Source organism: Harpia harpyja, chromosome 8 (assembly GCF_026419915.1).
Source record: "Harpia harpyja isolate bHarHar1 chromosome 8, bHarHar1 primary haplotype, whole genome shotgun sequence".
NCBI lineage: Eukaryota > Metazoa > Chordata > Aves > Accipitriformes > Accipitridae > Harpia > Harpia harpyja.
The window spans coordinates 40,517,291-40,538,173 of NC_068947.1; the positions used below are offsets into that span (position 1 = coordinate 40,517,291).

At 42.5% G+C, this 20,883-nt stretch overlaps 1 protein-coding gene across 2 annotated transcripts; it reads right to left on the reverse strand.

Annotated features, from left to right (window-relative positions):
• Nucleotides 1–725: 725 nt before the first annotated feature.
• TAGLN3 (transgelin 3) lies at nucleotides 726–12,933 on the reverse strand. Of its 2 annotated transcripts, XM_052794794.1 has the most exons (5): nucleotides 12,560–12,933; nucleotides 11,950–12,131; nucleotides 10,918–11,092; nucleotides 5,485–5,587; nucleotides 726–1,279 (listed from the first exon to the last, which is right to left on the reverse strand). In XM_052794794.1, exons 2-5 carry the CDS (start codon nucleotides 12,127–12,129, stop codon nucleotides 1,138–1,140), a joined length of 600 nt encoding a protein of 199 aa, XP_052650754.1. In that variant the 5' UTR covers nucleotides 12,130–12,131; nucleotides 12,560–12,933; the 3' UTR covers nucleotides 726–1,137. The 2 variants fall into 2 exon arrangements, with proteins under 2 accessions (XP_052650754.1, XP_052650755.1); XM_052794795.1 differs by lacking the exon at nucleotides 12,560–12,933 and having other exon boundaries at nucleotides 11,950–12,417.
• Between the last annotated feature and the right edge of the window lie 7,950 nt (nucleotides 12,934–20,883).

The following is a 20,883-nucleotide window of genomic DNA, read 5'->3' on the forward strand; positions in this document are numbered from 1 at the left end:
GCTTTGGATTTGTAACTAAAGCAGTTGATAACAGACCACCAGTGTGGTGGCTATTGCTAAACAGTGCCCGCACAGTGTCAAGGTCTTCTCCCTTTCTCATTCTGCCCTCGAAGCTGGGGGTGGGCAAGAAGCTGGGTGGGGACACAGCTGGGACAGCTGACCCCAATTGACCAAAGGGATATTCCAGACCATATGGTGTCCTGGTCAGCAACAGAAGCTCAGGGAAAAAGAGGAGGAAATGGGTACATCTGTGGTAACAAGTAACCATCCTGCATACTGAGGCCCTGCTTTCTGGGAAGTGGCTAAATGTCTGCCTGCCAGTGGGAAGGTGTGAATTAATTCCTTATTTTGCTTTGTTTTCACACAACAGCTTTTGCTTTCCCTATTAAACTGATTTTAGCTTGATCTACAAGTTTGCCAGCTGCAGTCAACCCAGCACACTAAGTCAAGGGAAATCTGAGCTAAACTGGGTGGGACTACATGAATCAGACTCGATGGATAATACATCTTTTCTTCTTTTTAGGAAAATACATTGGGTGTGCCTTTAAACAAACACTAAATTGAGCATGTAACACACGACTGTAAACACTATAGCAAGGAGTCAGTCAGAGAGGGCTCTGGGTTAGAGGTGAGACAGGCTGACCATTCAAAACATTTAACTCCTTAGTACTGTACCACGTGGTCATTGGTTTTAATTACCTCCTTTAAATAACAAGTCTAAGAGGTGTCTTTAATTTGTCTTTATTCTTAGGTCAAACAATATCATCACTGAATTGAAGAACGAGGTTACTGGTTGAAATACAAGTGCAAGTGTGAGACAAACATGGAAGATAACACTTTGCAAATAAATTAATACAGAATAATTGTCTTTGCATAGTTCAGAAGTGAAAAGTAGGAGGCAGCAGTGCGCACGTGCTGTGAACTGACACACACCACCACGAAAACCCAAGTTCCTAGATGAACTTTTGCAGCTGCAAATAAAACAAACCAAAAATACCCCAAACCTCAGAGAGCGCTAACTATTAAAAAACAGGCAGAAAGGGAACTAAAGAGCTTTTTTTTTTCTTTTGCCTTTTTTTTTTTTTTTTAACAGACCATGCTGCAGAAGGAGTGTTTTCTCTACAGACAGAGATGCTTTTAGATAATCTGCCTTGGCATCCCATAGCCTGTCATACCCGACTGTGATGCTCCTTTGTTGCTGCCCATCTGAAGGCCTATTACGTTCTGCCCCTGACGAAGCTGCTCTTCTGAAAATCCTCGTCGATTCTGCTGTGCTTTCCTGTCCAGATAGACACAAAAAAGCAACATAAACACATACCATCATTCTGCATATGCCCAGAGGATCATGAAAGGTAATCTGAAATTGGCTCATGTTAACTGACGTGTCCCCTGTGATGCAATATTTCATTTGCACCATCCCATGGGCTGGACAATACTGGCTGGGCTAATTGCTTTCCTGCAGTTAGAAGTAATGCTCTAGTCAAACCTACACCACTTCAGACTTTCACTGTAGTACTTATTCCAGATCCTCAAGAGACTTCCCCAGCAGCTATGATAGGTAAAATATTTATGTAGTGCTGTATATAACACACATAATAGGGTTAATTTTTGTTAAGCCCTATGGCTCTTAACAGCTGTAGTCCATGGAATCTAATCAATGGGACACCTGTGCTATAATACAAGTTGATACCCATCTCCAGCAACAGTACAAATTGGTATAATTTAACTCAGTGGAGTAAATAAGGGCTGAATGTACCCAGAGAAACAATGGGACAGAGAAGTGATTTGCTCGTTTTCGCAGAGCGGATGGTGGTTTCCTGCGGGACGGAACAATTGCTCTGCTGCCATTTCCAGATCTCTCTCCTCTAAGCAATAGACTTTCCCCTTTGCACCTGTGTCTTAACTGTATGACAGTCCTTTATCTTCTGTCAAAACACACTGACCACTTTTGTTTGGTGTCCCTGGTCTCAAAAGCCCTTTAGATCAATGAACCTTTGTTGGAGTTTAAAAGGAGCCTCTTTTCCCTGAAAATAGCACTGAGGGCCAAAGTGGCGGTTAAGAAGCAGCACTAACGTTTGTACCCTGCTGCCTTGCGAGAAATTGTTCATCTTAGATTAATCTTTCATTTACACAAGGTGGGGAAAACAAGTAATTTACAAGGGAGAAGGATCACTCTGTTGCCACCAAATAAGCTGTATGAATCGGCAGAGCCCCACACAGAGGGAGGCTCTCAGTCAAGCAGACTCTACTCCCACCCAGGTACAATCTTTCTCCCCACTGTGCCTGTTTGTCCTTGGATCAGGTTACCCTGCAATATGGCACCCCCTTGCAATTCCCCTTTTCTCCCCACCCCACCACTAGATGAGAATGCTAGATTAGGCGCCTGCTGTGATTGAAAACCATCAAAATGATCCTCTCTGTGAGGGTCTGATCCTGTACTGTGCTAAGCACACTGGCTCGAGTCCAAAAAAAGCACTTAAACTCTTTGGTAGGCTCAGGGTGTTCAGGACATTGCAGCAGAAGATCCCATGTCGGCATGAAAGCCCAGCAAAGCAGAAAGGTGAGAAAGATCCACAGGAAACCAGTACTGACCTGTCATTTTTCAGTACGTGTCTCCAGTGTTAATGTATAGACTAGTAAGAGGGCTTATAGAAGCCCATCACAGGCTCTCAGATCCCACAGCTCTTGCCAGAAAGCATGCCGGTTTGGAGGGAGGCACACAGAACTGCAGGCGCCTCAGAAAGCAACCCCCAATCACTGCTGCTTAATTTCTTTTCCAGAATACTTACACGGGCACCAAACTACTGCCAGGATCTCCACGAGAGGATGTTTTTAGAACTACTCGTATTACCTAATTGAATCTCAGGTTCACTGTGTCTGCCTTTATTTTAATTAAAATCCCAGGAACACATTCTATTATTTTTTTCTCTTTTTTCCTAGAATTTTCAGCTGTGTTGTGGAGTAATTCCACAGAAAGCTGAAAAGTAACTCTGAACAGGAAAAAAAAGAGAACTGCAAAGCAGAAGTAAAAAGAGATACTAAAGGGAAGCCTGGATATGCTAATAGAAGTTGATTACATATACAGTTTGGATCATACAGTGTTATTTTTACCATCATAAACGCCGCATTTAGTATATGATAGTCTTACAGATAACAACACGTACTTACATTTTGCTTTTAGGATGGTGGAAATGGCCTTAACTGAGACCGTAGAAAAAGAGGTGAGGGCAAGTCTATTCCCCGCGGTGTCTCACACTATGTCAAGGTCTGTTTGGCCTGTCTGCCATCACCTGGCATCACTCTTACGCAAACTGAGCCCGCCAGATCTGTTAACTTTTTGTGCCAACTTTGCACCAGTGCTTGTGGTTGCCAGCACACAAGGTAACAAACAGCCATGGATCCATGAACCTTGCTAGGGCACACAAGGAAGCGGGGAATCAGGTCTGGTGGGACTGGGTATGCGAGACCCTGGCAATGGAAAGTTAAATGGCCTAGCTCAAGTGGGGAGGCATCTTAGTCTCTGTAGATCCATGCATGGATACACTTATTCCATTTAATCTTGACTTCTTTAACTTAAGGCAATTAAGAATCAGCCCGAAAGCCCTGACTCCTGACTAACACTGGGTGGCAGTGAGGGGGCTTGGTCTGCCTGATGGGATGCGTAAGCTACTCAGAAAACAGCTCCTGATCTGCAATATGTTATTTCCTTATAGAAATAACACCAGTTTTCCTTAAGGCAGTGGCTATAAAATGGTATTTGAGGGGCTGCAATAGATATGGATTGGCCATCCAAGCAGTACGGGCAGGACAGACAGCTAGGGGAGAAGGGAGGTGATCACATCTTCGTTTATGCCAATGAAAACTGTTCCCACCCACAATTAAGAGTCCAGATGAAAATTAATTTTTCCATGTAGGATTTTGTTTTAGTAACATAAAACAACTAAGCCTGTCTGGGCCATAGTGATTTCATGTCTGGTTTATATTAAAGCATGTAACTGGATTTGAACCCAATTTTAAACCCAATTATATTCCATAAATACAAATCTATTTGTGCACTGTATTGTATTAAGTTAATTTAAACTAATTTCATATAAAGAATGCATAGGACTTATTCACCTAAAATTCAAGTCTCCCTTAGCCTCAGTTAAACTAGCTCAAGGTTTAAGACAACCCAAGTGAAGTTTGCTTTACTTTTGCTGAGCCTCATCAAGACATCAGGAAATTCAAGGAAACCGAAAACAAGCAGCCAGCACTCTTTTTGCTAACATGCCTTAGACATTTTGGCATAAGAAGTACTCTTGGATGGCAGAATCTCATGCCAATAATATGCCTGTGGGGCAGGAGGGCTAACTGTGGGAGGATTGCCTTTTCTTCTTGTCCCTGCTTCTCAGCCTCCCTAGCCAAAACAAATGGAGTTTTAGAGCAAATAAACAGTTTTGCCAAGGCAGAGAATTCTTCACAGATAAGTGGTACTCCCCAAGAAAAAAAGATGACTAGGAAATGAAATCACTTTTAGTTTGATGAAAAATGGAAAGAGGCTTCATGCCTTCTCTTTGCTCAGTAAAGGGCTCACTATATGGGGGTTTGCAGACATCCATGACACCCTTGTCTTCATTAGTCTTTCTGTCTGTTATCTGATGTCAGGCAAAAGTACACTTTTCCGGCCAGCTAATCCTAGGACACACATATCTGCATGGCTGCTGCCATTTTCATTTCCTTTTCTTCATAAATGGATATAAAGGATTAGCTGAAGCTGCTAAATAGATGAATGTCATCAAAGTGGTGTCTGAATTTCCTAAGTATCATTGCTCTCCTTCTAGGGAATAAGAGTCAGGGATAACGTCAGCGGACAAGAAAATCATGTCTCTTTTTCAGTGATCAGTGTGGGCTCCTCATGCAGCAAGATGGATATGCTACGCAGGTGCCTGCAGCAGGACGCTGCACTCCTGCCTGTGTGCACTACCAAAAGCCAGCCAGCCGGCAGGGTCCCCACGCACACCCACGTCCACACCAACACAGCCTGTAACAGCCTCCTCCAAAAGCGGCACCTCCAGGAGGAAACCAGCGCTGGAGCCACGGGCAATGCGCTCCTCAGCGCCGGTAGTGCTGTCCCTGCTCCGGGGCAGGAGGGACACGTAAGGTGGTGTGACAGGGCTGCAGGAGAAAAGGCTGCGCTACACGGCTCCCACAGGGCTCCTCCCCAGCAGCCCTGGTGTAACTTTAGGCCGACAAGATATGGTGGGACGTGGGCCTAGCCGTGATGCTGATAAAGTTGGGAACCAGCGAAGGGTAGAAAATGTTGCTGCCTGGTTGGGTCTTTGCTTCCCTCCTCTAGACTCCAGAGAGAAAATCTCTCCATTACAAGGAAACTGTGGAAAGATTCTTGTCTTCCTTTCCCAATAAATTTCCTCAAAGCCTAAAGGCAGACAATATTACCAGCTTCCTGGGGAAGACAGCTCGGAGCAGCTGGGTTTTGGACTTTACCTGTGAAACCAGGATGGATCCCCTTTGTAGCAGCCGTCATCCTTGGTGACTGCCAAACTGCCTAGAGCCATTAAGGTTCTCTGCACTGCTGCCATGTCCTTCCCTAGAAAGCCAGACAGTGAAATTAATATAAGAAATCCTCGCACAACAAATAGCTTGGCACACTGATAAACAGTCTTATCCAATGTATTAACTAACTCCCTCAGCTCCCCTGAAAAAGTGCACTAATAGCATTATAAATGCTATTTTACCGTTGCTGAAATGGAGGTACTGACACGCAAGAGCTTATTAAAAGTCATTAAAGGAACAGTGTTAAAGCGAAACTTAACAATTCAGACATTTCCAGGCCTCTGGCTATTTTAATGCCTTCCCCCATACTATTTTAAGTCCTTCTAGATAACCCTTTTGGCAAAATTTTCTCCTAAGAAGAGATCACTTTAGTGTACAAAGAATGGTAATATACACAGTAAAATATGGCTTAAGGAGTACAATGTGTTAAATAACAGTGCTGTGTCTCAGTTTCTTCACCTGTAAACTGGTAAGACTGATCCCACCATTTAACCCCTGGCAATTCCAGACAGTCCCTGTGCTAACAGAGCTCACAGCAGTCCTGGAGAGCTCCTCTGCAGATAACTCCTATCAGTCCTTCCCAATTTAACCATCAGATCACCTCCCAAATCCTTCCTTTCTCAAGCTGCCAAAAATCATAGAATCATAGAATGTTTTGGGTTGGAAGGGACCTTAAAGATCACCTGGTTCCAACCCTGCTGCCATGGGCAGGGACACCTTCCACTAGACCAGGTTGCCCAAAGCCCCATCCATCCTGGCCTCGAACCCTTCCAGGGATGGGGCATCCACCACCTCTCTGGGCAACCTGTTCCAGTGGCTCCTGCCATCCAGCCCACTATTCTTCTACTTCCTCCCTATGTTACCTCACTTCATTCCTCATTTCAAAAAGTCAGGGCTCATCTCATCTTTAGCCAAGTAAAAGTTACATATCTGGTCATCACTGGTTCTTTAGGTTCCCTCCATAAACAACAGTGAGAGAAAAGCTTCTCAGGGGTAAGTTATGCCATCTGTATTGGGAAGGGTGAAATTGCCTATCACTTGCTTAGACGCACAACTTCCACCTAACTGAAAATTCACCAGGTTTCCAAAAGGGCACCTTACGCCTTTTGAAATATAAGCCTTATTTTCAATAGAGGTTTGCATTTAAAAACTGGTATCCCCTCCTCCTACGTCTCCTTCCAAAATGAGGATAATAAATAAATTTTGCTTTTTGGTCAACATCTTTTCTGATTCCTCGAGTGAATTAAAAAAAAAAATCACAAACGAAACCAAACCAAAACCAACAAGGGAAACACAGAAATTTAAAAAAAAATAACATTGCTCCTTTTTTCTTGGTTCTTCCCCTGCACTTTGTCACTTGGTGTAAAAAGGGCAGGGAACATATAGACATCAGAGTCAGACAGACTTTAACTCGTTACCCAATGCAGACATGTTAACTTTTGGAAAACTTTCTAGCAAAAATGAGTTGCAGCATGTATTTCTAACTGTGTGAGGTGGTAAGTTGTTTGAAATCTGCCTCTTGCCTCTCCCTTCATCTGAAATCCTTCCGTAAGTGTTTCTATGACTCTCCTCCCTTTCTTCCTGTTCCAGTTCTTCCTCTTTCCTAAAATAATTTATCTAGTTAAGAGATCTGATTCTGACTGTAAGTTCTTCACGTGGGAAAATAAGTAATTCATAAAAACATGAGATACTAGAGACATGATGATGATAACAGATTTCAGAAATACCTCCAGTGGACCACTATTAATGAAAATCCCTGTAGACCAGCTGGAGTGTAGAGGGAAGCGAGCATTGCGCATTCGTGTTTATGCTATGCATCACCCTGATTATAGGCAGATGGAGTTCAGGGCTTTGGTTCATACAAACCCAAATGTGTAACACACTGGCTGAGGTGAGGAAGACACCCTAAAGCTGAAAACATATAGCAGCTTCCAACTGTGGCTGTCATACACAGCCTATTAAAGTTTATAGCAATCCTATCTGCAGGGGACCGTTTGCTCAGAAAATAAATTGTCAGCCATCCAGAATCCTCATTTTACTGTATTTGTTAACACAAACTGCATCAGACGGGGTCCTTGCTTAAGAGGGCAGCTGAAGAGCCGACATCCCACACGCGCGCGTACACAGGCGCACATGGAAGAGCGCGAGGCAGAAACCCTCAGAGCTCCCCGAAGCAGCAGATGTACCATATGCTGTCACAGCTGCCACATACAACGTCCTTGGGATGCCTCCCGTATAACAAGGAGTGCGGCGACTGACTGGGATGAAGCGGGACGTGAAGAAGGATTTAAAAGTGAATGAGCTGAATAATGACGGCAAGGGCAGAAAAAAAGAAAAAGAAACAAAAGACGGGTAGCAAAATATGATGATCAGCCTCGCGGAGCCATCTGGCAGCCCCCCCCCCCCCCCCAGCTCTGCGCTCAGCTCTGCTTTATTTGTCACTGGCGAGTGGGAGATGCTGCAGGGGAAAAACAGACCGAGTGGGAGCCGAGTGCCACGTGACAAAACAAAGCCACGGCCACGGCCCTGCTTTGCAGAGCCTCCTTGCTGCGTCCAAGGGGTGCTGCGGGTGAGGGAACACCCCAAATCCGTGTGGTCTTGTGACATCTGCCCTCTTCCACCAAAGGATACGAGGGGCTCGGTGGGCAGCATAAAAAGGGCTGTGAAAAATTTTAAATTTCCACTGAGAAACTAACCTAACGGTGCAGCCACCTGACAGAAGGGATAACCCGCATCCTCTGAAGCCAGGCTTGACGCTGGCATTGCAGAAAACTGCGGTCAGTGCCTGCCCCCAGCTCCAGTACTTGCTCACTGACAGCCACGTGGGCTGCCTGCCCGGACCCCCAGCCTCAGCCTCCCCGAATCCAGCCGTGGGGACCCACGCCGACAGCACTGCCTCTGCATCTTCAGTGTCCTCTGCAGCGTGCTTTGAACAGCACAGCCTCGCAGGGGATCCTGGCACTGCCTGCACAAGGAGGAAGGGGCCTTTGCTCACTTCTTACGGTAAACCTTTCTCTTTGGGGGAAACCTGGCTGGAAAAGCACCTTCTCCAGGTCCAGAAAGGGCCCAAACCCAAAGATGGAGAACTGCTCCACATAGGATTCCTGAAATGCTTTTTTGTAAAGGCTGAACGAGCACTCAGAGGTACGGCTGCCTCCTGCCTGCCTGGAAAGATACCAGGGAGGTATCTGTAAAAACCAGCGAACATAGTATCTTGGGCATGGATTAGGGAAAGCTGCTCAGCACAGTACGTTGAAGCAAGAAAGGACCAGAAGAGGGGCGATGCTTCTCCTGGGCCAAGAAGTCACAGAGATGAAGAAAAATGCACCAGATGGACTGAGTGAGTTCGAAACAGCCAACAGCAGATTGCATCCTAAAACATTTCCATTAATCATTACTAAGAATTTCAAAGCAAAAGCTCTCGGAAAACAATTAGTGCTAGAGAAAAGCTGTTTTTCAGTCACACATACTTTTCTTTCCCTATAAACATACAATGACATCTCCTCTCTTTCTAAAAAGGTTATGGCCTGAAGTGTAGGAGCCCTGTAATTGTGACATAGTGAAAAAGAGACTGTCCTTTCTCTCCAGCTAATGCATCCAGGTTCAGACGATTCAGCCCTGAAGCAGCACAGATGCTAGAGGTCAGAGTTATGGGTAGACACAAAAAGCTTGCAGTGACTCACTGCTGGAGAGACATACTGTTTCATCTCAGCACTGAAATGAGCAGCGGGAGGGATGAAAAGGGAGTGGGAAAGTGAGGAGGCACAGATTAGTTTTGGGAAGTCCTAAAATAACAGCGGACAAAATTCTTCTATGTCTCCCTCCTAGGTTGCGAGTTGTGTTTTGACTTCCTGTCCCCTGGAAGTTACTAGCTTTTTTCCTCACATCTGTTGAGAAAAGGTCATGAGTGAAAGGAAGAGAAATGAGGAGAAAGCCACCATCATTAGCAGCTTTTTGTCTTCAAAGCAAGTCCTTTTCATCGTAAGGATCAATGTACCATACTTTCATTTGCATGGTGTGAAGCCATTATGAGATGCAAAAGACTGCAAAGATCAGCCATCTGAAATGAGCTATTATCATCCCTTACAAGATAGATGGAGCTTCTCTTTCAACAGCCTGCTAGGCTGAGGGGGGGGAGGGTGTTACTCCAGGGAAGTGAAAATGCCTTCATTTAAGACATTTAAAGGTAGATTGGATGAAACACTAGAGGCTGAACTGGAAGAAACAGTCCTGCCCTTGTGCCCAAAGGTAGCATTTGTCAAGCAGATCTGGCACCCTGAGAACATTACGGATCCCAGTAACTCCAGCTGTCAGTATGTCCTTCCCTTCTAACCCATCCATAAAGAGCTCCCTAGTCTTTCATTCCTCAAGATGTCCTTCAGAGGAGTGGTCTCTTCCACATATCCCGACAGCCTGTGAAAACAGACCCCACTTTTTTTGCTCCATGTGTGTTCCTACACAAACTATGCTGACTAGCTTTCTCGATGGATCGTTTTCCTCTTTCCACTGTTCCACTCTCATGGCAGATTTTTGACCCTTCGTGCCTGCCTTTCACTACCCTGCAGCTGTCCTTGCTCTGAGCGCTGGCACAAAGCGTTTTGCGTCACCTTGTCCAGAGAGAGACGGGATATATGGTGTATTTGGCTAGAGCACCAGGAAGGGATGCATCACCCCAGAAGAGGGCAAAGCCAGCCGTGCGAACGCGCAAATGACTCAGCTCTTCAGGAACCAGAACTCGCAGCTTCCATTTCGAGCATGGGATGGAGATAGCCTTCACCTGGGTTACTGCAAAACCACAGGGGCACTCTGAATTTTTTTGCTGTTGCCATAGTGACCTGTCTTAACAGACTGTATCCTCAGAGGGAGATGCTCAGCTAACATGGTGCTAGCAGTGAGTTTTGCTTCTCGCTAGTCATAAATGAGCCCTCATAAGCTTCGCAGGGGCATATATGCTCCTGGGAATGTATTTTATAGCTGTAATTTAAGCTTTGCTTGTAATTTGAAAACTGCAGTAAAATTTTGTCATCAGAAAATAAGGGGTTTCCATATTTGCTATTAGAAGCTATTTACTTAGAAATAATTAGCATAGAGAACATTTGTTTTATTATGTCTGTGGATTTCTATCAGAATGATGGGCTTTTGGATAACACACGAGCTTGGAAATGCTCCGTTATGTCCTCAGGGTAATATAAATCCCTCAGAGGAGATAACGCACCACCGGAAGAACATGGTAATGAGGTAAGGCAAACAGAAACAAAAGATAATTACATTAGAGAATATGCCTTAGACAAAATGCACCATTACAACCCATCAAAGCGAAGTAAAATGAAGACTGCAAGCTGACTTCCAGTTTATTATTTTTACCTTCCCATAAATCCACTGTCTGGAAAATATCTGTTGTTCTTACTCCGTAGATTTCAGCAGCTTTTAAGAACTGAGAAATTTGTTCCATCTGCTTGAAAGCCATTTTTGATTCAGAGATCTTTGCAATGGGCTCATTTCCCTTTGGATGTAAACTGTTTATTAACTTGCATAACAGCTGAGAGACAAATACAGAAACAAAATTAGAAAGCAGTCACCAAACTAGAAGGCAATTTCTGCACATGAAATGATGCTGCAAAATGCTTTTGACCTGGCCAGTTTCTGTCAGGGACATAATTTCTTCAATTAAAATCAAAGAAGTGAATTGATAATACTCAAAGTATATTAGAAATGCATTAAAGCTTTCATTAACTGATGGCAATAGCCTGACCATATAAATCCTAATCTGCTAGAAACAACAAAGCAATCACTGGTAAAGGTTATATAACAACTGACAGAGAAGAAACCACATGCCCGAGCCAAAAAAATAAGCAATGTCAATAGAAATATTGTTAAAGTCACATTGGCAGAGAATCAACGATTAGCGTATTCTTACAGCCCACTGCAAACAGCAGCATCTGCCTGTTGTTCAATAAACCAATGGAATACAATGTTTCAGCTACAGAATTATTCCCAAGAAGCAAACAATTATGACATAATGCAATCCTTCAAATTTTCTATATCTCTTCACATTTCCCTGTTGACACTGATTATTTCTTAAAGAGAAAAGTATACATCTGATTTTAAAACAGATCTCATTTAACTGTATGAGAAAAGGTGCTGAAGGAATGAGTCATACTCATATATAACATGCATGACTCATAAGAATCATAAGTACTGTGCTAATTCCAGTGCACTAGTAAAATAATTTTCTTCTGAGATTTGGACTCCTGGTCAAAAGGAAATAAATCAGATACTAAGATCTATATTTTTGCACTGGCCATGAGCTCTGACCAATATAGCTAGATGAAGACAAAACCCAAGGACACTGTGCATATGAACACATGCAAGTATATAGTTGAACAAAACACTTACCGTTCCATCCATCAACCAGGTCTGAAAATGTTGCCTTCCAGGAGGAGGGTGCTCTATCTGTTCTCCACACTGTACAATAATCCAGTTCACCAGCCTAGACTCTAATTCCGGGTCATATTTCTGTTCAATCTTTTCCTGAACTTCTCGGCTTAAGCCATAGCTTGGTCCTCTGTTAGCCATCTCTGGAACCAAAGCAGAACTTACTTAGTGGATAGAGTCCTGATCTGCAGCTTTGAAGTCCGCACCGGAAAATTAAAGAATAAAAGAGTGAGCAGCCTGCCCTATACGTTAGACAGTTGAACAGATGTTCGTCAACACTGAAAGTAACTGTATGGCACCGGTTATAGCTGTTGTGCAGAACAGGGGAGGGATCAACGAGGGAATATCCTTTTCCAAAAGCACAAATCAGCTACAACATCTTTTTTTTTTTTAAAGAAGGAAAAAACAGCAGCCCCCCCTGCCCAACCACAAAAACAGAAGAAGAAAAGCAAGATTTAAAACAGAGTAGTTTTAAAGAGAGGCTTCTGCTATGTTTACAGAGAATACAATAGAGTTCTCAGATCAATGTTAAAGCTGCCTGCAAATCCAAAAGCACTTTAAAATTGCCTACCTAATACTTGCTAATAAGAAGAAGGTTGTACATGGGAGCTCAAGCAATCCGATTAAAGGTGCAGTCAGGGTCCTCCTCAGCAGAGATGCGGGGATGGATATCCAGAGATCAGCAAATCGGAAAGCCTCGATGAATTTAAGAGACGAAGGCTGCCACAATGCCCTGCTGCTGCTGCAGCATCCTGGTTTGAAGAACAGTGTATCGATTTGATTTTCCTCACATATGAGGAGGGTCAGAGCAGGGGCGTTGCTAAGAGCCATTAAAGAGGCCTGCCTACTCAGTCACAGCCTGGGGATGCTGTTTATCTCGCCCATCTGCAGTCTGGTTTCGTGCATGTTTCCTCAGCCTTGCGCTGTACACCCTACAGTCTCAGTTTTACTCCACCTAGTCTGCATCAACCCAAACTGCACCAAGCATCCCAGTGCCAGATAGTTCGAAATACAAATAGAGGGACTTCACCAGACTTCACTCTGTTAAACAAAGGTAACAGAAATGACCACGCATCTCGTTTATTTTTAATCACAAAGCAGAAGCAAATCCTTTTTCTCCCTGTTCTGCATCACGATGCTAACAGGCTTAGAGTGTGAAAAAATAATTCCTCCTCTTCCCTGTTCAAGTGCTGATATAAAGTTTCAACAAGGGGACAATAGGATGAAAAGTCAAGGAGGAGAAGGCAGGTAGTAGAATATTATTATCACCCTATCGTTAGTATATATTAGGCTATCAAATAGTGCAATAGTGTCCCGAGAACACAACTTGAACCACTAAAAACAAGGGGAAATCATGGAAAACTAGCAAACCTACTATAAAGCACAAGGATCGTATTTTCTGCTGGTATGAGTCAGCATACCTCCAGTGATAGGAGGGAGCTATGCCCATGTACAGTAGTTTAAATTTTGATTATACCACTGCAGTGGTGGGAGAGGAGAGAAGGAAAGTTAAGACAAGAGACTTTTCTTCTGGTCTGATTTGCACAGATTTATCCTTTATTAAATAAAATCATTTTGCTCCCCTCTGAGTTGCACCAGACTTTGTCAAATGTCTTTCATCCACGCTGTATTATCTACCCTGCTACGAAATAGTTCCTTTTTGCCAAGTGATTCATGCTCAGCTTAATATGAAAGGAGGCTGATAAACCTGAGGTGGATTCACAGTCGGCTTTGCGAACAGAAGTCCTTCTGCTGTATTTAAAAAGAAAAAAAAAGGGGAAAGGAATACAGCTCCTTGTATATCTAACTCATAATGGTCTCTTCATCCATTACTTTCTCGTTTTTAGACCATGAATTCTCAGATTTATACTGCTTTGGATGCTGCGGGGCTTGAGCAGACTGAAGAGATGAAAAATTTAATAGATCACCTAATTCACTGGTGTCCTCCACAGGCATTTCTTTTAGTGCTTTCCCTTCTCTGCACTGGTAGTTTTAAAACCTTATGAAATATTTGATTACATAACTCAGAGCATGCTACGTGACAGGGCCACCACTTGAGCACTTTCCATCCCAGCGAACATGCTGTTGAAGGCACAGCAAATGCGCAGGAACCAAGACTGCAAACCAAGCCTGGAGATCGGAGGAGGAGTAAAATGCAGCTGCAACAGTAAAAGGCAGGACATGAGTTTGACGTGCTTTCCATTCAAGCAACTGTTAAGGGCCAGGCCTTACACTCCTCAGGCAGTCCCACAAAGCTTTATTTTGCACTTTCAGATCTTTTTGTGTTCTTCTGTTTAGAAGGGAGCTACCTAGGTTGCTTGGCTGTTTCTGGTCACACAAGGGTGTTCAGTGCTCCCTGGTAATGAGATTTCATGAAAGCCACCTACCTTTGCATCAGCCTCTGACCCCGTTTCCTAACTTGGGGCCAGGCACGGGTAATTTAACTCTCCTAAGCTGCAGAGCAGAGGTCTCCCCCTTCACAGATGTTGGCTATGCAACCTGTTCTCGAGGGACTGTTCCATACTGTGAAAGCTGAAAAGCAAGCTTAGCCATCAATATCAATTTTTAATAAGGCTTTGAAAACCAGGAAAGCTGCAGAGGGTTGGAAACATGCCAGCCCTCCCCCCCCATATTTCCAAAGTACAAGTAATCAAATTATAAGTCTGTTTCTGTGCCATCAATCCTGGGAAAAACAATGGAATGAATTAATTTTTTTAAAGCGATAGTGTTGATGCAATTTACTAAAAGCTCTGCAATACATTAGAGCTGGCTACTGCACGACACGTTGATTAGGGAACTAAAGTGACTCCAAAACAACATGACACATTAAAGAGATTAAAGCTGACTAACTAGTAGATCCTATAACATGACTGTAACTGAAAAATCATTAATGATTGCGTATATTTTTATTCAGTTTGTACAAGAATGTGTTCCCAGGCCTGCACTATTTAATATGTTATTAGAAGTCACAAAAAAAGCCCAGACTCCCAAGAAGATCCCAGCTTAAGCAAGCTGTGATGAATAAACAACAAAGATAAAGAAAACTCCTTGAAAGCAGTCTACCTGGAAGCAGGCAAAAATGTGTCTCATTGCAGCCAAAGTCTAGCCATCTTCAGAACACTGCTTTTCAGAACATAGCACTCTGTCCTATGAAAATGCAGATGTTAAGAAAAAATGCAGAGGGTGATGGAAGATAAGCAGGTGGGCACAGAAGCTGGGTAAGACACTGTGACTGAAAGTCTTGGCTGAATAAAACAAGAGCTGCAACAGCAATGGGAATATCCTATCCAGTTCTGCAATCGCCCTCCAGAAAAAGTGGTGAAAGAATGAAGTAAATTCAAATAGTCACTTCAGTAACCAGAGGACTGAAAATTAGAGCCTTTACAGTAACCACTTCAGAAGGATTATCTGTTTAGCTCGTCAAAACTAGAAGTTAAGAAATGGCAAGCACATGTGGCTACAAAGCAAAGAAGAACTGAAGGAACTTGAGTTGCTTCTGTTGGACACAGGCATATTAAAGCCTGATGGCTAGAAATGTAATGTGTGGAAGAAAGGGGCAGGTTTTCAGCAGCAAAGGTACTACCATTAGAACACTTCGCCTACTGCTTCCAATGGATTTTGTCCTCTTATTTTTCTTGGAAACACAAGATTGGAACTTATGACTAAAAATAGAGATGAAGCTTGAATTCTTGAAGTAGGATTTCATGCCTGTAAGCGCTATGGCTCATCTTATGCTTTCAGATAATCACAATATTACCCTATAAATTTAAAAATCTTTGAAAATCTATAAACAAATGCTGCCAACAACAAAAAAACCTGACATTAATTAGCTCACTACCCACGTTTAGATCTAGGGTAACTCAATAGGTTTCAGTGTCTTCCAGCTGGAACACATAGGGAAAAGTAAAACTTATCCTGCTACAGAGCAACCCTTAATCTTTGTTAGATGCACTGTTTGGCAATTCCCTCCTTAGAAAGAGCCTGGTATTTCAGCCATCCCAAAGCACTATCTTTCAAAGTATGCTGGGTCAATTCCCATCAGACAAAGCTATCCAGCAATTAGAATAACTGGGAAGTCCAAGCTCCATTTCCCAGGTCTGCCACTGTGCAATAATGGACCTTTCATAACAAAAAAAAAAAAAAAAAATCAGGAAATTTTGCAAAGCTATAAAACAGTTTACAACACCTCCCTTCACAAGGAAATTTCTGAAGAGCTGCTGAAAAATGCTCCCTGCATATACGCCTATGTCATGATGTCACATTTTCTAGAGTTGCAGAGAGGCTGCTAAGATTCAATACAAGCTCAGTGCAAGTACAGGGCCTTTTTCAGGGCGCCGCAAGGCCAGGGAAGTGCTCTGTAGACCCTTGGTTTTATTCACGGCCTTGCTTTGTCATAAGATACCTGGAGATGTTCTACACAAGGGAACTAGTCAGACTCAGGGAAAAAAAGAAGCTATTGTAATATTGCCATCTTTTTAGCTGTGCAAACCAGGTGGCAGAGATATCAGAACCAGGGTACATTAATTTTAAAAATTCTAACTTCCCCATTCATTTGAAATCTAAAATCTGGAGAGCCTCGAAGACAAAAAGTGTTAACTTAAGCAAGTATCTTCTCCTCCACCTGCAAAAAGATTTCTTTGCCAGCTCTGAAGATGTTAAGTCCCAAGCAAGTGCATAGTTTGAACACCTCAAATTTGGGATTAAAAGCAAAGTAATTCAGGAAGGAAGGACCTTCCTATTTGTGGGACAGAACAGAATACACCGACGCTCCAGTCTGCGGAACAAGGCAGCTCCTAAGGCTGCCAGGACCAGAAGTGTTTCTGGGATTCACAAGTCATTGACCACCTTCCAGGCAGCTTGCCAGCAGAAAGTTACCACTTACCACTGGAAACCAACTCCCGTGGATATAATTGCCAGCATTCCTGATATTCAATACAACCTTGGAAGTGAATTGTGCATTTTAATTCTCAGGATCTTTTGTGCTGAATTGACAGACTCCTTGAAAGAAAACCAACACATTTCATCACATCAATTTTTTATCTGTCCCCAATAAGCACAATACCTTCTGAGAACTACCTTGGTTTGAAAATTACATATTGCGATACACATTTACCAGAAGAACAGAAAAGAAGTAATATCTTTATTTCACTGAAATATAGGTCCAAACAGACAGCAAGATTTACAACCAACCAACCAAACAAGATCAAATCCCTTAACTAAATAAATGCTTCTTATGATTAGGGATTTAGCTTGGCTGTCAGGGACTTTTTCAAGAGTTGCTGTCCTAAGGACTAGCACACCCTGGCACACTTTCTACCAGCAAACCATGTTCAACACAGAAGCAAAGGAGAGGATTCTTACAAGGCCCAGACCTGATCCTAGGCAGCCCATGTCCTTCAGGGATTGCTTTTCCAGGACCAACATCTGGGCAGGTCATTTACATCACTTCAACCTTCAAGCGTGCTACTGTTCAGCATACCTTTGCCACAGATAGGAGCACCTGCTTCCACCCTGACAGGCAGCAGTGACCTTCTCATGTTGCCACGTGGGAGGCAAGCAGACAACGCGGTGCAGGTCAGAAGGCCCAAAAAGAACACAACCTTTCAGATGCCAGCCTAAAAACATTTTAAATTTGTATTTTAGTTTCAGAACCAAGTGACTGGAAGTTTTAGCAGCTGTCATTTGCTTTTCGTTCCAAATATAAATGCAGAGCTAGCCAAAGCTCCTTGCCAAACACAAATCAAGACACTGCAGCAGGCTGAGAACATGTCTATTCCTCACCCATGAGCAGATCACAAGCTACAATTACTGACTGCATCATATGGAGGACGCCCATTTCTCTTTAATGGAATAGAAGCATTGAACCATATAACATACATATGCAGGACTTGAAAGAGGAACACAAGGTCAAGCCTGCAACTAGACTGCAATAGGTCCTGTAATTTAGATCTATGCATAACATGGCCAAGGCTGTAACTAACATTTTTCTGCTCTAGGCAAATATATATTGAAGAGAGATGAGGTCCTACAGTCACAAAGTAAATCTGAGCTATATAAACGGATCTACAAGCAGTAAATCTGTGAGCAGTATATTTTTGTCCTTCGTCTCTGTCTCTTCTTCCCAACCGTTACAGTAATCTCTTCCCCTAGAAGACACCTGCCAGGAGAAAAGCAACATGCACAGTGGCATTAAAACCATGTACATAGCAAGCCGCCTGCTATTAACAGAATGGCGAGTTCCCTCTGCCTTTCCTGTCCCTGCTGGGCTTGAGAACAAGCGCAGAAGGGCAAGAGTGCACACTGATTTTTGGTATTTCTGTATGCGTTCCTCCCACAGTTGTTGAATTTTCACCAAGCTTTAGTGACGTTCTGCATTCTCACACATCTGACTGAATTTGTACATCAGCCCAAAGCAGAGACCACTGATCTTAAGAGACAGGTGAAACACATAACCCTGTTCTATTTCCAGGGAAGCCTTTACCTTTAACATAGTTTTTTAGCACTTAAAAAAAAAAAAAAAAATCTGAAAGGGTAAGGTAGGCCTCTCTGTAACAGCACAGCTGAGTAACTAAAAATCAAAGAGGTTAAAATCTCATTATTCCCCAGGACACGATTTTCCCTCCCACTTTTTTTCCCCCCCCAGAGGGAATAGGGGCCCAGGAAAAATGACAAGCACAGAGCTAACGTAGCAACTCTGACCAAGGCACTGGTTCAGAAAATGTTGTAACTCTGTATTGCGGTACAGCTAGAGCATTGAAAACATTTGAGCAGCTGCAGACACATAGCTGGTTGCAAGTTTCTCTATAAGCACGTTTTAATTTGATATGAAAAGTATGGTACCATAAATCTCAGCCTCACTGAATAACTGTGTGGCCAAGAGAGCCCGTAATCAAAATTAACATACAAATGAAACAGCAGGAGGCAGTTCTTCTAAGGCCTATCCAGCTAAGTTTTTTTGTGAACACTGCTTTGTTTGTATTTAGTGTTGATGCAAAAGAAAATAAGTTAACTAAACTGAAACTACATGAAACACTTAATACCATTTAACTCCAAAAAAAAAAAAAAAAGTTGAAGTGTGTAATACAAAGCCAAACAACAGAAGAGACAGAACAAGTAGAATACTTGACAAGATAAAAATAAGTGTATATAAAACTGCTCAATATACATAGAGTAAGAGCACTTGTTTATTAGGAAACAAGTTGAATGACCTCAAGAGACTCTTTCAACACATACAGGTCTATTGCACAGTTTCTTCCTTTTCAGAAAGCAGGATTGTTTGTTTCACAAGTCTCAAGTAGTTTGATTTTGCAACAGATCTGAAACGAAAATGTTGGTAAGGACTAGGGACAGCTGAGGTCAGCTGGTAATGCTTTTGTTTCTTTTTAATGAAAACTGTTACCCGTTTTTTCTGGTATTATATGCTCATTAAGCTTCCCGCCTAGCTATAAAAGCTTTTTGTTATTTACTCATGAAATTTGAATGACTGTAACTAACTCCTCAGCAGGAGTTAATGTTATGTAGTTTAAGCATTACATATAAGATAAATACCTTGAGGTGCTTATTCAACTACTATTGTTTGATCAAAATCATCACCACAAGCAGCTGAGTTGCTCGGTTACTGTCCAGAGCTTCCTTGTACTGCGTCAGCAGTGTCAGCCCCAACATGTCAGTACTACACTCAGTGACAGATGAGCCCAGAACTCATTTTCAGACCTGTCAAAAGTGAAAGACAATGAGAATGCTAACGACTTAAGCTAAGAGCGCTACTGAAAATAATTAAGTGTAGATTAAGGTATTCGGAGAAAACCAATGCCCCTCAGGCAGCACAAGATAGAGTTGGTAAATTCGAAAGACACTGATCGTTTCGTGTGAGTCAAGCTTACTGTTGAGGAAATGTATGCTATATATTCACAAAACATACTTTGTATTTGGCAGCAAATTAGAAGTCCATAACAACAACAAAAAAAAATACAGAACATAGGAATTCATTACAAAGGATTTTAAATATTTGCACCATGCAGAGCCTTCCAAACATGTAATACCTAGTTTAATACAGTATTTCTGCAGAGAAAAGAAATACTTCTTTTTAAACATGACTAATATTGAAAATAACTCACTATCTAGGCATCTACTGGCAAAGACAAAACATATGCCACAGGCGTTAACTCGGGGCACAAAACATGGCAACAAATAAAATCGGAATGACACCATATGTGAATATTACATTATTCAAGATTGTGAAAACTTCCTGATAGGTCAAGAGCTAGTCACACGTAGGATGTTAGTCTCCCGGTTATCATCTAACCCTTCTTTCAGGCATTTGAACATGCCAAGTTGACAGTAATCAAAATGCTGGCAATTTCCAACATGAACACAAGAAAAATACTATGCTTGTGAAGAAAAATACCAATGGAACTACCGTGGCAAAGTTAGAGGAAAAGTCTGTCTGCATAAGGTCTACCTCAAAGCCACTTCATATTTAAGGAATATAGACTGAATTTAGAAAACGGTAAGTGAACACAGAGAGATGGGCACTAGCATTCACTGAATCTCAAAATGCTATCTGGAATACTGTCTCTATGATGAAAGTATCACCTCTGCTTTCACTGTATGTAGCAAATATTGGGTGTACCTGTAATGTAAATGCTACCACTAACCTCCATTTAGCAAGCAGAGAGAAAAATAGAACTACAAAACAAGTGGCATGCAAAAAAACCCCATCTCCCTAGGATTAGGTTTCAGCAATGCTGTGGTTTAAGCAACTGATGCTGCAGTTTTGTATCTTCAACAATTGTGTCAACCCTGTGATGCTGCCTTCTCCCACCTAATATTATTACAGCAGAATAATGGGGAAAAAAAAAAACCAAACACAAAAACCCCACCACCAAACAAGAA

Coding starts and splice junctions, on each gene's coding strand:
- TAGLN3 (XM_052794794.1), bottom strand. CDS start 12,129: ATGGCTAACAGAGGACCAAGCTATGGCTTAAGCCGAGAAGTTCAGGAA. Junction 11,093..11,949: donor CCTGGTTGATGGATGGAACG/GTAAGTGTTTTG, acceptor TTTGTCTCTCAG/CTGTTATGCAAGTTAATAAA. Junction 5,588..10,917: donor GACAGTGGATTTATGGGAAG/GTAAAAATAATA, acceptor CTGGCTTTCTAG/GGAAGGACATGGCAGCAGTG.